General features: G+C 51.4%; 2 protein-coding genes across 2 annotated transcripts in view; both read left to right on the forward strand.

Annotated features, from left to right (window-relative positions):
* The window catches only part of LOC310662946 (zona pellucida sperm-binding protein 3-like), a 30859-nt gene extending 26848 nt beyond the window's left edge, over positions 1-4011 (forward strand). Inside the window, exons 12-13 of the mRNA XM_083410352.1 lie at positions 2207-2344; positions 3670-4011. Of these exons, the coding sequence (XP_083266478.1) occupies positions 2207-2344; positions 3670-3812 (281 nt within the window). The 3' untranslated portion in view covers positions 3813-4011. The remainder of the gene's footprint in view (positions 1-2206; positions 2345-3669) is intronic.
* Positions 4012-9812: 5801 nt separating this feature from the next.
* The window catches only part of SENP3 (SUMO specific peptidase 3), a 39959-nt gene continuing 32352 nt past the window's right edge, over positions 9813-17419 (forward strand). The window contains exons 1-2 of the mRNA XM_083410304.1: positions 9813-9973; positions 14020-15023. Of these exons, the coding sequence (XP_083266430.1) occupies positions 14033-15023 (991 nt within the window). The 5' untranslated portion in view covers positions 9813-9973; positions 14020-14032. The remainder of the gene's footprint in view (positions 9974-14019; positions 15024-17419) is intronic.

A 17419-nucleotide genomic window follows, 5' to 3' on the forward strand; every position in this document is an offset into this window, starting at 1 on the left:
ATTTCTCGGATGAAAATAGGGACAGCTTACTCAGTGCTATTTTTCTAGAAAATAGGTGCCAGAACTCACCATGATCGTCTCCCTTGTACTCTTATCATTGTTCTCTTATAATGGCAATGGTGCCTACCTGAGAGGTGCCAGAACTGAAAAAATGTTCTGGTCCTATTCCGTATTAATACAGTGGTGCCTCGCAAGACGAAAAGAATCCGTTCCGTGAGTCTCTTCGTCTAGCGGTTTTTTCGTCTTGCGAAGCAAGCCCATTAGCGGATTAGCGCTATTAGCGGATTAGCGGCTATTAAAGGCTTAAGGGATTAGCGGATTAGCTGCTAAAAGGCTATTAGCAGCTTAGTGCCTTAGAAAAAGGGGGTGGGGAGCGAAAAAGAAATCGCAGGAACTCGCAAGACATTTTCGTCTTGCGAAGCAAGCCCATAGCAAATTCGTCCTGCGAAGCACCTCCAAAACGGAAAACCCTTTCATCTAGCGGGTTTTCTGTCTTGCGAGGCATTCGTCTTGCGGGGCACCACTGTAATTTTATTAGTTATACCCCACCCATCTAGCTGGGTTGCCCCAGCCCAGGGGTCAGCAAACTTTTTCAGCCCTGGGCCAGTCCACCGTCCCTCAGACCATGTGGTGGGCCAGACTATTTTTTTTTGGGGGGGGAGGGATGAACAAATTCCTATGCCCCACAAATAACCCAGAGATGCATTTTAAACAGAAGCACACATTCTGCTCATGTGAAAACACCAGGCAGGCCCCACAAATAACCCAGAGATGCATTGTAAATAAAAGGACACATTCTACTCATGTAAAAACACGCTGATTCCTGGACCGTCCACGGGCCGGATTTAGAAGGCAATTGGGCCGGATCCGGCCCCTGGGCCTTAGGTTGCCTACCCCTGTCCCAGCCACTCTGCGCAGCTTCCGGCATACAGTGGATCATCTGAATACGGATTAAATTCGTTCCTGGGGTCCGTGTGCACCCTGAAAAAATCTGTATCTAGACGCGCTGCTTCTGCACGCACACAAGCGGCAAAACCCGGAGAAATACTTCCGGGCTTGCCGCTTTTGCAACCCAAAGTTTATGTTACTCGAGAGTAACATAACCTGAGGGTCTACTGCAGACGTCAGCAAACCTTTTTCAGCAGGGGGCCAGTCCACTGTCCCTCAGACCATGTGGGGGCCCAGGCTATATTTTTGGAGGGGGAAATGAACGAATTCCTATGCCCCACAAATAACCCAGAGATGCATTTTAAATAAAAGGACACATTCTGTTCATGTAAAAACACGCTGATTCCCGGACCGTCCGCAGGCCGGATTTAGACGGCGATTGGGCCAGATCTGGGCCTTAGTTTGCCTACGCATCAGGCATCACCATTGCTATACTCAGACACCTGCTAAAAACGGACGTACCCAGATATTTAGCAATCTGTACGTTCATCTTTATCGTCAACACCCTACCTAATAGTGAAAGATTCATTCTATTCCAAATTTGCAAATCTTTTATTATCTTCCCAAGTTTTTAAATATTATATTATACTCAGCCTTTCTTTCAATCTTTGAACCAGATACGTCTTGTAATTTGTTTGTACTCTCATCATTCATATTTTTAACCAAGAGTTTGGTTTTATCTTCATTGATCTGAAGACCTGCTACCTTGCCTTTTTTTTTTTAATCTCTCGTAATATTTTTGGGATTGACTCTATTGGTCAATATACAGATATATGGTGCAAGTTTAAATCTGTTTTTAGCCTCCTGTCGTTTTATGTTTTCAAAGATTGTGGTTGTTAATTTAGCAGCTTGATCATTTCGTATACCCGATGAAGCCGTGTAGAAAATTGCAGGAAATAAATATATAAAGCCGTTCAAAGAGAGGTCAGGCGATCATCTGTCAGGAATTCTTTACAGCTGAGATTCCTGCATAAATGCAAGGGGGGTAAGACTGGATGGCCCTTGGGGTTCCCTCCACCGCTTGTTAGAATCCTTCTGTCTTGAGAGTGAGCGAGCGGCCCAAATTCACGCCTGCTAAGCTTTCTGGCTGAATGGGGATCTGAACCCCCTAGATCCTATTCTGACACTGTCACACCAATTCGAATCCATTGCTTCGCGTCCTGCCCTCTGGATCTGGGTTCGAGTTCTGCCACAGAGCTCTCTTTGTGCCGAAAGATGGCGCTGCTCCTAGGACTGACCTGCCCCTTTCTCCCCTCAGAGGCGAGGAAAGCTCTGGAACGGAAGGCTGAAGTTGTCACCATGACCCTTGAAGGTGCCGTCTCCAGGGCAGAGAACCATACCACCTCCAGGACTGGGGAACTCACTACCACTGCATCGACAGCTGCCCGCGGAAAAGGTGAGGCAAGGGGCTTGTGCAAATGTGACTCTGGACCTTGTAGTCTCAGAGTTTGGGATATTCTTCTTCTTCGGCGGTCACTCGTAGCAGAGTAAGATAGTCTTCCATAAACACGGTTTTAGCAGGGAGTCCGTAAGTGACTGTGGAGGCCAATTCTGGACCCACACGTCCTTCCACAGTGGGGACATAGGTTTCCAGGCAGGAGTCCATCACGGTGTGGATTTGCCAAGCGTGCCTTCCTCTTAGCACGTTTCTCCCTTGCGTCCTGAGTTTGAGTGTCTTCAAAGCCCATGACACCTTTGGTAAAGGCTGTTCTCCAACTGGAGCACTCGCAGGCCAGTGTTTCCCAGTTGTCGGTGTTTATACTACATTTTTAAAGATTTGCCTTGAGAGAGTCTTTCAACCTCTTTTGCTGACCACCAGCATTACGCTTTCCATTTTTAAGTTCAGAATAGAGTAGTTGCTTTGGAAGGCGATCATCAGGCATCCGCACAACATGACCAGTCCAGTGAAGTTGATGTTGAAGGATCATTGCTTCAACACTGGGGATCTTTGCTTTTTTCCAGTACAGTGGTACCTTGGGTTAAGAACTTAATTCATTCCGGAGGTCCGTTCTTAACCTGAAACTGTTCTTAACCTGAAGCACCACTTTAGCTAATGGGGCCTCCTGCTGCTGCCGTGCCAACGGAGCACAATTTCTGTTCTCATCCTGAAGCAAAGTTCTTAACCCGAGGTAGTATTTCTGGGTTAGCGGAGTCTGTAACCTGAAGCGTCTGTAACCTGAGGTACCACTGTAGTAAGGTAAAGGTAAAGGGAGCCCTGACCATTAGGTCCAGTCGTGGCCGACTCTGGGGTTGTGGCGCTCATCTCGCTTTACTTGCCAAGGGAGCCGGCATACAGATTCTGGGTCATGTGGCCAACATGACTGAGCCACTTCTGGCGAACCAGAGCAGCGCACGGAAACGCCGTTTACCTTCCCGCCAGAGTGGTACCTATTTATCTGCTTGCACTTTGACGTGCTTTCGAACTGCTAGGTTGGCAGGAGCAGGGACCGAGCAACGGGAGCTCACCCCGTCGTGGGGAACCACCGACTTTCTGATCGGCAAGTCCTAGGCTCTGTGGTTTAACCCACAGCGCCACCCACATCCTTTTCCAGTAGCAGACCAGCATTAATTCCCCTGTCTTCCCAAGTGAACTTTGGGGTGTACCTGACCTGGCAGACCCATCTGCTAGTAGCGGGTAGTCTCATAAGCTGATGTGTTAACGCTGTGGCACAGCTTTTTTCTCCAACGCCTCCTCATTCCTTGCCCCCTGTCTCGCTCCAGGGTGGAGCCCCACCTTCCAGTTCATTGCCATGATTGTGATCATCACCGAAGCCACCATCCTGGTTATCCTTGCGGCCGTACACCTGCACTTCGGACGCACTGGCCATCCATGTTCTTCAGCTCAGCACGACATCCGTTTTTAAGCATCTTCCATGCAAACTGTTACCAAATAAAGCACTTTAAAGAAACACACCTACGCAGCACCCTTTTGCAGTCTCTGCTCATTTCGGGGATTTGGGAGAAGTTCGTGGCTCTGTCCTGGGCTCAGTGTTCAAGGTCTTTATGAAATTCCTTGGATGAAAGAATTTAGCAGGTGCTCATTCAATTTGCAGATCACTCCAAACTGGGAGGGGTAGCTAATGCCGCAGAAGAGAGAATTAAGAGTCACCTCAACAGATCGGAGGACTGGAACAAAACCAGGGCTTTTTTCCCAGCGGGAACTGTTGTAAATAAAAATTGCCCTTTTCCCTTATGGGGTATCCAAGAGCCCATATAGAGCCCTTACATATTGGTAGGAGAAGATAACAGAGGCCAACCAGAGAATATTGAGAAGCAAAGCAGCTAGTAAGCTTGATCTTTATTGATCTGTTGCAACAGGGTGCTCCCCTCACCTGCGGGAGAGAGGAGGAACCCCGAAAAATGGCATGCAAGGCCTTATAAAGACTTCTGAAATTTCCACCCTGTAGATCAAGACCACCCCCAGAAACATCATACATACATCACAGAAGGGGTGTAACCTAAGACCACCCCTCAGATACATCACACCTACATCACAGAAAAGGCGGCCTACAACAGAAATTTGAATGTTGTTTATCTCCTGTCTGGCAGGTTACTTGATTGGATTGCCTGGGGAGCCTGGCCAGTCTTTTGTAATGATAAATACTTACCGTATTTTTTCCTCTATAAGACTCACCTTTTCCCTCCTAAAAAGTAAGGGGAAATGTGTGTGCGTCTTATGGAGCGAATGCAGGCTGCGCAGCCATCCCAGAAGCCAGAACAGCAAGAGGGATTGCTGCTTTCACTGCGCAGCGATCCCTCTTGCTGTTCTGGCTTCTGAGATTCAGAATATTTTTTTTCTTGTTTTCCTCTTCCAAAAACTATGTGCGTCTTGTGGTCTGGTGCGTCTTATAGAGCGAAAAATACGGTAGTTCCTGGGCCAGGTCACAGGCTCACACCCTATTCAAACACAGACATACCCTTAAGACAGGATTTGTGAGGAAAGAGACAATGGGGAGGCTTTTCCAGTTTGACCTTGCAGAGAAAACATTTGGTCAGTTTGGGAATCAAAAATGGCTCCAGGTCGATCTTCCTGTGCTGATCTATGTACGTGCTTGGTTGGTACGCTTATGAACATTACCATATATCTAAGACGTCAAAATTCCTATCACAGAACCTGCCAGAACTCAGTTCCGGCACCTCTCAGGTGGGTGCCATCACCATTATAAGAGGACAGGAAAGGCGTTTATGCTGAGTTTCGGCACCTCTTTTTATTGAAAAATCCCACTGGCCAAAACTACCAAGATGAATTTGAATAGGGAGAAATGTCAGGTTCTACACTTAAGCAGAAATAACCAGGTGCACAAATATAGGATTGTGGGGTGGGGCACAGGGCCGGATTTAGTTTTGATGAGGCCTTGAGCTACTGAAGGCACTGGGGCCCTTTATATGTCCAGCTGTCCTTTGTCAACAACAAATTGTCGCTGTTTTTTGGGTTGAATATATGCTCTATGGTAGTTGATGGACTGAATAGATAGCTAAAGCCATTTGCACATAACAAAATACGAATTCTATCCAAATAATTGTTGAAATGAAATGCAAGCAGTCCATGCAGAATGTAGGCCCCCTATATATAGAAATGAGAAAACCCGTGATATTTTACGGAGCAGGCTAGCAGGCGGGGCCCATGACATATCATAGTAGCCCACACAACATGAAACACTGTTGCTGTAGGTAGGTTTTGTTTGTTTTTTATCTTATGTTTTGGAAATGTGCATCCAGTTTTTTCCCCTTTTGGGGAGTGATGCCGAACTTTTCTATTTACAACAGTGGGGGGCACTTGGCTTGGCAGCAGTCCATGTGAAAAAGACCGAGGGGTATTGAGTTTGTAACCGCTAGGAGAATTGTATCTCTGTGGGTGGAATAACCAACCACGGGAGTCCCATGGACTGCAAGAAGATCCAACCTCTCCATTCTGAAGGAAATCAGCCCTGAGTGCTCACTGGAAGGACAGATCCTGAAGCTGAGGCTCCAAGACTTTGGCCCCCTCATGAGAAGAGAAGACTCCCTGGAAAAGACCCAGATGTTGGGAAAGATGGAGGGCGCAAGGAGAAGGGGAGGACGGAGGACGAGATGGTGGGACAGTGTTCTCGAAGCTACCAGCATGAGTCTGACCAAACTGCGGGAGGCAGTGGAAGACAGGAGGGCCTGGCGTGCTCTGGTCCAGGGGGGCACAAAGAGGCGGACACCACTAAACAACTACACAACAACAAACCAACCATGGCTCCCAGGATTCTTAGAGTGGAATCAAAGCACTTTAAATGTACGAAAGTAGCTTGAAGAACAACTTCCAAGAAGTAAGAAGATGCTGTCCTAAGCCTGCTTAACCACTTCCTCTTCACGGAGTCAGCATTATTCAGAAAATAATAGAACCGCAAACCCGTTTACGAGCAAGAGGAGGGGAGCAGCGGGGTCGAAGACTTCCGCCCAAGTTATGAAAAAGTAAGGCAGTCAAAGCGACTCGCTGCCACATATCACCCACTTGGATGTGACTGTTGCTATATTCAATCCTACGCCAGCAAATTCAGGTTTTGCCATCATGGTTGACTGGCAGACCTTGTGCAACCAACCTGGACCATTGTGCAATAAGGAAATTGCTTCCTTTTCCAGGATTTTCGCTTTCATCTCCACGAACGGAACGGATCAGGGCCGAAAGTCACTCCTTCCTCCCCTTGCTTTGGTGTAAGGTTTTAAACACAGGCCAGTTTCTCACACACTGGGGAAGATGGGAGTCTAAGCAAGCAGCAGGATTTGGGCTCTCCCAGTCTGACTCTGTACTGTTTTGGAGATGGTTTTTAAAATAAGTTTTTGTTGTTTCACCACTCGTTGCTTGCTGTCCTGGGACAAGGCGGGCAGGATATAAATATAGGAAAGGAATAAATGCAGGCTTTATAATAAAGCACCTGATGAAACAGGCACCTGATGATAATGAAACAGGCACCTGATGAAACAGTTTTCATGAGGAATGCTAAACAGCCTGCCATTTGGTGTGTTATTCTCAACACCGAAGATTGGTCACTATAATTTTAATTAAGCCTTTGACGTTATGATCACAGTCTGTATCCTTTTGCTTCCCTCACAGCTTACCATTTTCTCCTTTTAGGGGTCTGCTCTGATTCCTCCTCCCCTCTCCCAATTAACCTCCGTCTCTAGGGCTTAGTAAGCAATACTCAACCTCAGCCCAGGAGACAGAAGTCATAGCACTGACCAGAGCACTACACCTCTGCTGGGTGCAAAGCAAACATCTACACAGATGAGGGTGAAGGAAGAAACACTGGGGTGGGCAGCCCCATGGCATCCCTGGGGGCTGCCCCCAGGTCTCAGGTTTAGGCGCTGAAATCTCAGGGTCTGGATGCTCCTGAACCAGCAGCCTTCTCTCCACCTCACTCATTTCAAGCTTGCAAGCTCCATCACAGCACAAACCTGGAACTGGTAGCACAGACTATGAGATGTCTGCCCCTTTTTTAAAACAAAAATTGCCCTTTTCCCTTATGGGGTACCCAAGAGCCCATATGGAGTCCTTAGATAGGTTCCCTATTGGTAGGAGAGAATAACAGAGGCCAAGCAGAGAATATTGAGAAGCAAAGCAGCTAGTAAGCTTGACCTTTATTGATCTGTTGCAACAGGTTCCTCACTCACCACACGCAGGAGAGGAGGAGGAACCTAAAATAATGGAGTGCAAGGCCTTATAAAGACTTTGGAAATTGCCACCCTGTAGATCAAGACCACCCCCAGAAACATCATACATACATCACAGAAGGGGTGTAACCTAAGACCACCCCTCAGATACATCACACCTACATCACAAAAAAGGCGGTCTACAACAGAAATTTGAATGTTGTTTTTCTCCTGTCCTCGTTTATCTCCTGTCTGGCAGGTTACTTGATTGGATTTCCTGGGGAGCCTGGCCAGTCTTTTGTAATGACAAATACTTAGTTCCTGGGCCAGGTCACAGGCTCACACCCTATTCATATCTTAAATGTGCCCTTAAGGATTTGTGAGGAAAGACACAATGGGGAGGTTTCCCACTTTGACCATGCAGAGAAAACATTTGCTCAGTTTAGGAATCAGAATGGTTCCAGGTCGGTCTTCATGTGCTGATCTATGTATGTACGTGCTTGGCTGGTACGCTTATGAACATTACCATATATCTAAGACCTCAAAATTCCTATCACACCCTCTCCCAATTAACTTCCGTCTCCAGGGCTCAGCAATGGGAGGGAGCACAGAGGAACAAACAAACACACAAACAACATATGTATGTGCACCCGCCCTGTGTATTTTGACTGTTAATTTTGTTTTGACATCTCAGAATTAGAGGTGAGTGTACACAGTGGCCAGTTCTCTGGCAACAACATTGCCAGGGGGCACCCCTCGGTCTCCAAGTCTTTACCCCCAAAGAATTCTGGGAACTGTAGTTCATCCCACCCAGCACCCCTAACAAATTTTGTTATGCTGCGAACCCTAAACCTGAGATCCTCAGCTGAAAGGTGGTATTTGTTGTTGTTGAGTCGTTTAGTCGTGTCCGCCTCTTCGTGACCCCCTGGACCAGAGCATGCCAGGCACTCCTGTCTTCCACTGCCTCCCACAGTTTGGTCAAACTCATGTTGGTAGCCTCGAGGACACTGTCCAACCACCTCGTCCTCTGTCGTCCCCTTCTCCTTGTGTGCCCTCCATCTTTCCCAGCATCAGGGTCTTTTCCAGGGAGTCTTCTCTTCTCATGAGGTGGCCAAAGTATTGGAGTCTCAGCTTCAGGATCTGTCCTTCCAGTGAGCACTCAGGGCTGATTTCCTTCAGAATGGAGAGGTTTGACTCTCAAGAGTCTCCTCCAGCACCAGAATCCAAAAGCATCCATTCTTCGGTGATCAGCCTTCTTTATGGTCCAGCTCTCACTTCCATACATCACTACTGGGGAAACCAGAGCTTTAACTATACGGACCTTTGTTGGCAAGGTGATGTCTCTGCTTTTTAAGATGCTGTCTAGGTTTGTCATCACTTTTCTCCCAAGAAGCAGGCGTCCTTTAATTTTGTGGCTGCTGTCACCCTCTGCAGTGATCATGGAGCCCAAGAAGGTAAAATCTCTCACTGCCTCCATTTCCTCCCCTTCTATTTGCCAGGAGGTGATGGGACCAGTGGCCATGATCTTCGGGGTTTTTTGATGTTGAGCTTCAGACCATATTTTGCGCTCTCCTCTTTAACTCTCATTAAAAGCTTCTTTAATTCCTCCTCACTTTCTGCCATCAAGGTTGTGTCATCTGCATATCTGAGGTTGTTGAGATTTCTTCCGGCAATCTTAATTCCAGCTAGGGATTCATCCAGCCCAGCCTTTCGCAAAGGCGGTATACAAATGTAATTAATAATAATAGTTTCCACAGGATTCTGGACTACAATTCCCGACAGCCCCTGCCAGCGCAGGTGTGCTGGTTCCCAGGGGCTGACGGGAGTTGTAGTCCGAAAAGCCCTTGGATGGCGGCGGGCTGAGGGAAGCCGGCTTCTGGAATACTAGATATTGTCTCCGTATGTGGGATTGTTACGCTCCTGTCGCATTTATATTTATATTTTTTCTTTCTTTTAGGGCCCCCCGTTCTCCCGACGCTGATGGACTACAGCTCCCGTCGGCCTCAGCGGCAAGCCGCGAGGGATGACGGGAGTCGTAGTCCGACAGCGCCCGGCGGCGTCGCCGTCTCAGGATTTATGGCAGCGGCGACGTGCAAAGGAAGCGACGCTGCTCGGACTCCGCAACCCCTCCGTCAAGTAACCGTTATGCCAGGACCGAGGCAGAAATGCCCGGATGCTGAGGCGTGCGTCTTGACGTCGCTCGGCAAGGAGAGGTGACGCGGCGTTGCCCCGCCCCGCCCTCCTCCGTCGGCGTGGCCCCGCCCCGACGCCGGCTGATGACGCCTTTGGGCGGCGCCGGCAGCCGCGGCGGCTCCTGAGGGAAGGAGGCGGCGGCGGCGGCGCTGGGAGGCGAGGCGTGAGAGAGAGGCCTCTGCCGCGTCCCGCGCCTCTCTCCCCGCTGCGGGACAAGGTGAGGCGCCCCCGCGCGCGCTGAGGGGCCGGGTCCCGTCCCTGGGCCTCCCCGGCCTCCCTCCCCAACCTCACCGCGGGACCCTCCTCTCCTCGCCCCCCAACCCTCCTTTCCCATCGTCCTCTGCGGCTGCACACCTCGCCCAGGTTAAGCCACCCGGTTAGCTCCCCGGCCACGCCCCCTCCCCCTCTTTGTATCGGGCTCCCCCCCAAAACGCTTCCCAGCCACGCCCCCTCCCCACCCCCACCCCGATGGGGTCTCCTGGGGACTCCAGCACCATGAGAGGTGCACCTAGATTCCCTTGCAGGCAGGAGGTCCCTGCTAGACTCGCCCCCTTCCTAAAGGGCTGAGGTAGGTCAGGGTGCAGGACTGGGCAGGGGGTGCGGGTGGCAGGGCAACTTGGCCTGTTTGTGTCTGGAGAAGATATATATATATATATATATATGGAACGTGGGTGGCGCTGTGGGTTAAACCACAGAGCCCAGCACTTGCCGACCAGAAGGTCTTTGGTTCGAATCCCCGCAATGACAGGGTGCGCTCCTGTTGCTCGGTCCCTTCTCCTGCCAACCTAGCAGTTCGAAAGCACACCAGTGCAAGTAGATCAATAGGTACCGCTCCGGCGGGAAGGTAAACGGCGTTTCCGTGTGCTGTTCTGGTTCGCCAGAACAGGCTTGGTCCTGCTGGCCACATGACTTGGAATCTGTACTCTGGCTCCCTCGGCCAATAAAGTGAGATGAGTGCCGCAACCCTAGTCGGCCATGACCGGACCTAATGGTCAGGGGTCCCTTTACCTATATATATAGATCTCTGCTTACTGCTCAGTGGGCAAGGGCATGGCGGGACAGTGGTTAGAGCACCTGCTCTGCACGCATTGCAGGGGGTTGGGCTGGATGACCCTGGGGGTCCCTTTCCAAGTCTACCGGTCTGTGGTTCCATGCAGGAGGTCCTGGGTTCAGCCACCAGCGGCGTCTCCAGGTAAGAGGAGGAAGGAGCCTCCGGGAGGAGAGGACTATGTTGATGGCAGGAGGGCTACTGCTTCGGCTCCATAGTCAGAGGCCGTGATGCTTCTGAATGCTGTTTCTGGAAACTGCTGTAGGGGAGAATGGCGCCACTGCACTTGCGTCCTGCTTGCGGGTTTCTCATCTGGTCGGCCGCTGTGAGAACCGGGTCTTGGGCTAGGTGATCCAGCAGGTGTTTCTTCCGTTCTTCGGAAACCCTGGAGAGTTCCTGTGTGTTCTTGAGCCAAAGTGCACACCTCTGGAGGGAAAGGGAATTGGCTTGGGGGTAGTGCCTGTGCCCAGGTTTGATCCCCAGCAGGGTCTCGAGGTAAGGCTGGGAGACTCCCGTGCCTGAAATGATGGAATGCCGCTGCTGCCAGTCAGAGTACTGAGCTGGATGGAGCCCCCCAAAGGTCTGAGTTGGGCACTTTCCTACCTTCCAGTTGGGACCACAGTGGGACAGCAGGTCCTTGGCATTCAGAAAACTTGGTGTCTTAATGCAGGTAAAAGACTCTCAGGTGGCTGGATGTCTCTGCCATAGCAAGGCACTGTCAGTCAGAGTAAATGGCATAGACGGTGTGATTTGGTTTCCTCTCCCCTTTGCACTTCGCCTTCCCAGCCTTATTCCCATACTGAAAGCCAGTATAGGAGAGAGAGAGAGAGAGGGAGAGAGAGAGAGATGGAGTTACATTCTCCTATACAGTGGTACCTCGGGTTAAGTACTTAATTCATTCCGGAGGTCTGTACTTAACCTGAGACTCTTATTAACCTGAAGCACCACTTTAGCTAATGGGGCCCCCTGCTGCTGTGCCGCCGGAGCACGATTTCTGTTCTCATCCTGAAGCAAAGTTCTTAACCTGAAGCACTATTTCTGGGTTAGCGGAGTCTGTAACCCGAAGCGTATGTAACCACTGTACTGGCTTTTGCAGAAAACTGAGGGTTTGGCACTAACCTCAGTTTCCTGAGTTACACTTCCCTCGGCAAACCGAGGTTTGTGTCAAACCCTCAGTTTTCTGCCATGTCCTCTTGAGCCTGCATTCTTCTACCCCCTTTGCGTGGCATAAGAAGCACCTGTGAAATCAGGCCAAAGAGGACCATATCTAGTCCAGCATCCTCATAGCGGCTAACCAGATGCCTGTGGGAAACCCAAAAAAAGGACCCGAGCTTCAGAGCACGCTCTCCTCCGATGGTTTCCAGCAGCTGGCATTCAGAAGGAGACAGGGCAGAGGCATCATGGCTACTAGCCATCCATATCCCTCCCCTCCTCCATGAATTTGTCCAGTCCTCTTTGAAAGCCATCTAGGTTTGTGGCCATCAACGCCTCCTGCGGAAGCAAGTGCCATAGTTTAACTTTAACTTAGCGTACATTGTTCTCCCCATCTCTGTTGGATCATTGCAACAACCTTGTGAGGGAGGTTAGGCTGAGAGGCAGCCACTTCCCCAAAGTCACCCTGTGAGAGCTTCATGGCTGAGTGGAAACTGGAACCCTGGTCTCTCCCAGCTCCTAGTCTTGACACTCTACACCACACTGGCTTGCAAAACGTAACTGCCAGTGTACACCGGGGATGGGATTCGAACCCACGCTCGCAGAGCCCAGTCCACTGCCTTAATCACTCAGCCACCACCCGTGCAGGAAGGATAGTCTAGGAGGTACAGTGGTACCTCGCAAGACGAATGCCTCGCAAGACGGAAAACCCGCTAGACGAAAGTGTTTTCCGTTTTTCGATGCGCTTTGCAGGACGAATTTGCTATGGGCTTGCTTCGCAAGACGAAAATGTCTTGCGAGTCTTGAGGTTTTTTTTCGCTCCCCACCCCCTTTTTCTAAGCCACTAAACCGCTAATAGCCTTTTAGCGGCTAATCCGCTAATCCCTTAAGCCTTTAATAGCGCTAAGCCGCTAATAGGGTTGCTTCGCAAGACCAAAAAACCGCTAGACGAAGAGACTCGCGGAACAAATTAATTTCGTCTTGCGAGGCACCACTGTACGCAGTCGAGCTTCCGACGTGCTTTGGAGTTTGTGGTTTTTCTTAAACGCATTAAAGCACTGTCTGGTCTTCATGGAAGCAAAGATATTTGGAAAGGTTGCTTGAAGGCAAGCAGGGAGGGCCAGGCAGGATCAGGGTCTTACGTCCACCTAAGTGTTTCTGCGTTCTGTACAACGTCTCCTGCCTGTGCCTGACGCTAGTTGTGCACACTATGCTAAACAAGCAGCCATCTCCCTAATAATAATAATAATAATAATAATAATAATTTATTATTTGTACCCCGCCCATCTGGCTGGGTTTCCCCAGCCACTCTGGGCGGCTTCCACAAATACCAAAAATACAGTGGTGCCCCGCAAGACAAATGCCTTGCAAGACGGAAAACCCGCTAGACGAAAGGGTTTTCCGTTTTGGAGGTGCTTCGCAGGACGAATTTGCTATGGGCTTGCTTCGCAAGACGAAAATGTCTTGCGATTCCTGGGGGGTTTTTTTCGCTCCCCACCCCCTTTTTCTAAGGCACTAAGCTGCTAATAGCCTTTTAGCAGCTAATCCGCTAATCCCTTAAGCCTTTAATAGCCGCTAATAGCTGCTAAACCACTAATAGCGCTAATCCGCTAATGGGCTTGCTTCGCAAGACGAAAAAACCGCTAGACGAAGAGACTGACGGAACGGATTCTTTTCGTCTTGCGAGGCACCACTGTACACTAATATGTCATACATTAAAAACTTCCCTGAACAGGGCTGCCTTCAGATGTCTTCTAAATGTCAGGTAGTTGTTTCTCTCTTTGACATCTGGTGGGAGGGCGTTCCACAGGGCAGGCGCCACCACCGAGAAGGCCCTCTGCCTGGTTCCCTGTAGCTTTGCTTCTCGCAATGAGGGGACCGCCAGAAGGCCCTTGGTGCTGAACCTCAGCATCCGGGCAGAACAATGGGGGTGGAGACGCTCCTTCAGGTATCTTCATGCGTCCTGTCGCCTCTGGTTTTCTCAGTGCGGAAGCCCCTCCTACTCTTCTCCCATGACCCTAACGCAACCCTTCCTTTCTCTCTCTCTCTCTCTCCCCCCGCAGCCGCATCGGCACCATGAAGGAAATGTTTCAAGACGAGAAGTATTGGGGGGGCCCGTCCCCCAGCCTCCGCGACCCCACGGGGCACCGGGACAAGCTGTGCCGCCCCTCCCAGGAGTGGGGCGAGCCAGAGCGCAAGCACGGCGGCTGCTTCGAGGGGAACCGGCGCCTGGCCTACGCGAAGAAGCAGCCCCTGGGCTTCAGCCCCTCATCCTCCGCCAGCGAGGAGGACGAAGGGAGGTGGGACCTCCCTTGCATGTCCGGCTGGGAGGTGGCCGGCGTGGGCCCCTCCCACCCGGCCCAGAGCAAAGTCGGCAGGGCGAAGGTCCCCCGGAGCGGGGGCCGGGCCTGGCCCTTCGACGTGGCCGCGGGGGGCGGCTCCCGGAGGCGCCCGCAGCTCCTGGGGGCGCCGAGGTCGCGCTGCTTCCGCCGCCAGCGCCGGCGCGCCCTGCGGGCCTTCCGCATGCTCCTCTACGCCAAGAGCTCCTCCCTGGCTTTCCATTGGAAGCTGTGGGGCAAGATGGCCTCCAGGGGGCGCCGGCGGGGAGGGGGAGCAGCGGGGGCCAAGCGGGCCCGGTCGTCCCTGTCCCTCTCGCCCGGCTCGCAGCCCGACGACGACCACCTCCCTCTCTACAAGAAGAGCTGCCCCCTGCGGGAGGAGGACTGCCGGGGCGGGGCCAAGCGCAGGCCCCGCCCCGCCCGCTTCAAGCCCCGCCCTCCCGAGCCCCACCTGGACTACGACTTGGACAGGGCTTTCGCTGCGTCGTCGTCCTCCTCGCCCCCTCCGGCCTCTTCTCGCCTCAGCCTGCTGGGCGCCCTGATGGACGACGCCTCGCCCTACCCCCAGTACGTGGAGCTGCAGAGGGTCAGCTTCGACAAAGACCCCGGAGCCGCCGAGCTGGAGGAGGAAGCCGCCGGCCTGCTCAAGTACCCTGGCGGAGGGGCCCACGCCTCCCCCAGGACTAGAAAGGGCGGAGAGGCGGAGCACAGCCTGGATGGAGACGGAGGTAAATGTTTAGCCGCTGCCCTTCGGCCCCTCCTGGTGTTGGTCGTGGCTAGCTAATAGCTAGCGCTGTGTGGATTATGTGTAGCGTGCTGCCTTTCTTGTTTATTCGCGTATTTATTTGGCACGTCGGCACCCTGCTCCTCGGCCCAAAAAGGCTCCCAGATCAGTTTGCGCACAGACCCTACCTGCAGGCTTAGACTCTTAACAAAAACACACAAGTACGCAGCACACAAGGAAAGAGGGGCAGGGAGGGAAGAGGAAAATAAAATTTCCAAACAGTTCTTCCAATAATAATAATAATAATAATAATACAGTGGTGCCCCGCAAGACGAATGCCTCGCAAGACGGAAAACCCGCTAGACGAAAGGGTTTTCCGTTTTGGAGGTGCTTCGCAGGACGAATCTCTCTATGGGCTTGCTTCGCAAGACGAAAATGTCTTGCGATTCCTGGGGTGTTTTTTTCGCTCCCCACCCCCTTTTTCTAAGGCACTAAGCTGCTAATAGCCTTTTAGCAGCTAATCCGCTAATCCCTTAAGCCTTTAGTAGCCGCTAATAGCGCTAATCCGCTAATGGGCTTGCTTCGCAAGACGAAAAAACCGCTAGACAAAGAGACTCATGGAACGGATTCTTTTCGTCTTGCGAGGCACCACTGTAATTTATTATTTGTACCCCGCCCATCTGGCTGGGTTTCCCCAGCCACTCTGGGCGGCTTCCAACAAAGATTAAAAATACATTAGAATGTCACACATTGAAAACGTCCCTGAACAGGGCTGCCTTACGATGTCTTCTGAATGTCAGGTAGTTGTTTTTCTCTTTGACATCTGGTGGGAGGGCGTTCCACAGGGAGGGCGCCACCACCGAGAAGGCCCTCTGCCTGGTTCCCTGTAGCTTTGCTTCTCGCAGCGAGGGAACCGCCAGAAGGCCCTCGGCGCTGGACCTCAGCGTCTGGGCAGAACGATGGGGGTGGAGACGCCCTACTGGCACAGTTCAGGGGCGGCAGGTGCCTGATGGAGCTGGGAAAAGCCGATGCAAAGATCCTTCCCAGTCCCTTCTGTCCCACTGAGGCACGATTGCTGAGGGTAGGGGAAGCCTGGCAGACCTGGCCTGCCGCAGTTTTAAATACCCTATTTTTTGCTCTATAAGACTCACTTTTTCCCCTCCTAAAAAGTAAGGGGAAATGTGTGTGCGTCTTACGGAGCGAATGCAGGCTGTGCAGCTATCCCAGAAGCCAGAACAGCAAGCGGGATTGCTGCTTTTGCTGTGCAGCGATCCCTCTTGCTGTTCTGGCTTCTAAGATTCAGAATATTTTTTTTATTGTTTTCCTCCTTCAAAAACTATTTGCGTCTTGTGGTCTGGTGCGTCTTATAGAGCGAAAAATACGGTAACTGCCTGTGGCTTTTTAAACTGTTGTGCCTTTCCGCCGTGTTTGTGCGCGATGTGAGCTAGCATCACGGTGAGGGGTGTGAGCTGGATGGTGCCGAGTTCAAATCACGCCCCGACTGCTCACTAGGTGAGCCTCTGGGAACGCCGCTTGCCCCTCTGCTCCCTGTTTCCACCAGATACCGTATTTTTCGCACCATAAGACGCACCTAGTTTTTAGAGGAGGAAAACAAGGAAAAAAATAGTCTGAATCAAATGTTGAAGAGGAAGGAGGAGGGAGGATTAGGCTAAGGGGGCCACCAGTCCGTCCGCCCCTTTGGGGAAGCTGGATCTACTGGCTGCCTAGCAGTGTTGTCCCTGCTGGGGGGATCAGAGGAGGCAGGCGAGACGAAGCAACACTCTTCAGCGAAGTAGGAGGAGGAAAGGAAGGGCTCCCTTCCTTTCCTCCTCCTGCTTCGCTGAAGAAGAAGAGTTTGGATTTGGTATCCCGCCTTTCACTCCCTTTAAGGAGTCTCAAAGCTCACATTCTCCTTTCCCTTCCTCCCCCACAACAATCCCTCTGTGAGGTGAGTGGGGCTGAGAGACTTCAGAGAAGTGTGACTGGCCCAAGGTCACCCAGCAGCTGCAGGTGGAGGAGCGGAGATGCGAACCCGGTTCCCCAGATTACAAGTCTACCACTCTTAATCATAGAATCCTAGAGTTGGAAGAGACCCCAAGGGCCATCGAGTCCAACCCCCTGCCAAGCAGGAAACACCATCAGAGCACTCCTGACATATGGTTGTCAAGCCTCTGCTTAAAGACCTCCAAAGAAGGAGACTCCACCACACTCCTTGGCAGCAAATTCCACTCTCGAACAGCTCTTACTGTCAGGAAGTTCTTCCTCATGTTTAGGTGGAATCTTCTTTCCTGTAGTTTGGATCCATTGCTCCGTGTCCGCTTCTCTGGAGCAGCAGAAAACAACCTTTCTCCCTCCTCTATGTGACATCCTTTTCTATATTTGAACATGGCTGTCATATCC

Source organism: Podarcis tiliguerta, assembly GCF_965153285.1.
Source record: "Podarcis tiliguerta genome assembly, chromosome: 13".
Lineage (NCBI taxonomy): Eukaryota > Metazoa > Chordata > Lepidosauria > Squamata > Lacertidae > Podarcis > Podarcis tiliguerta.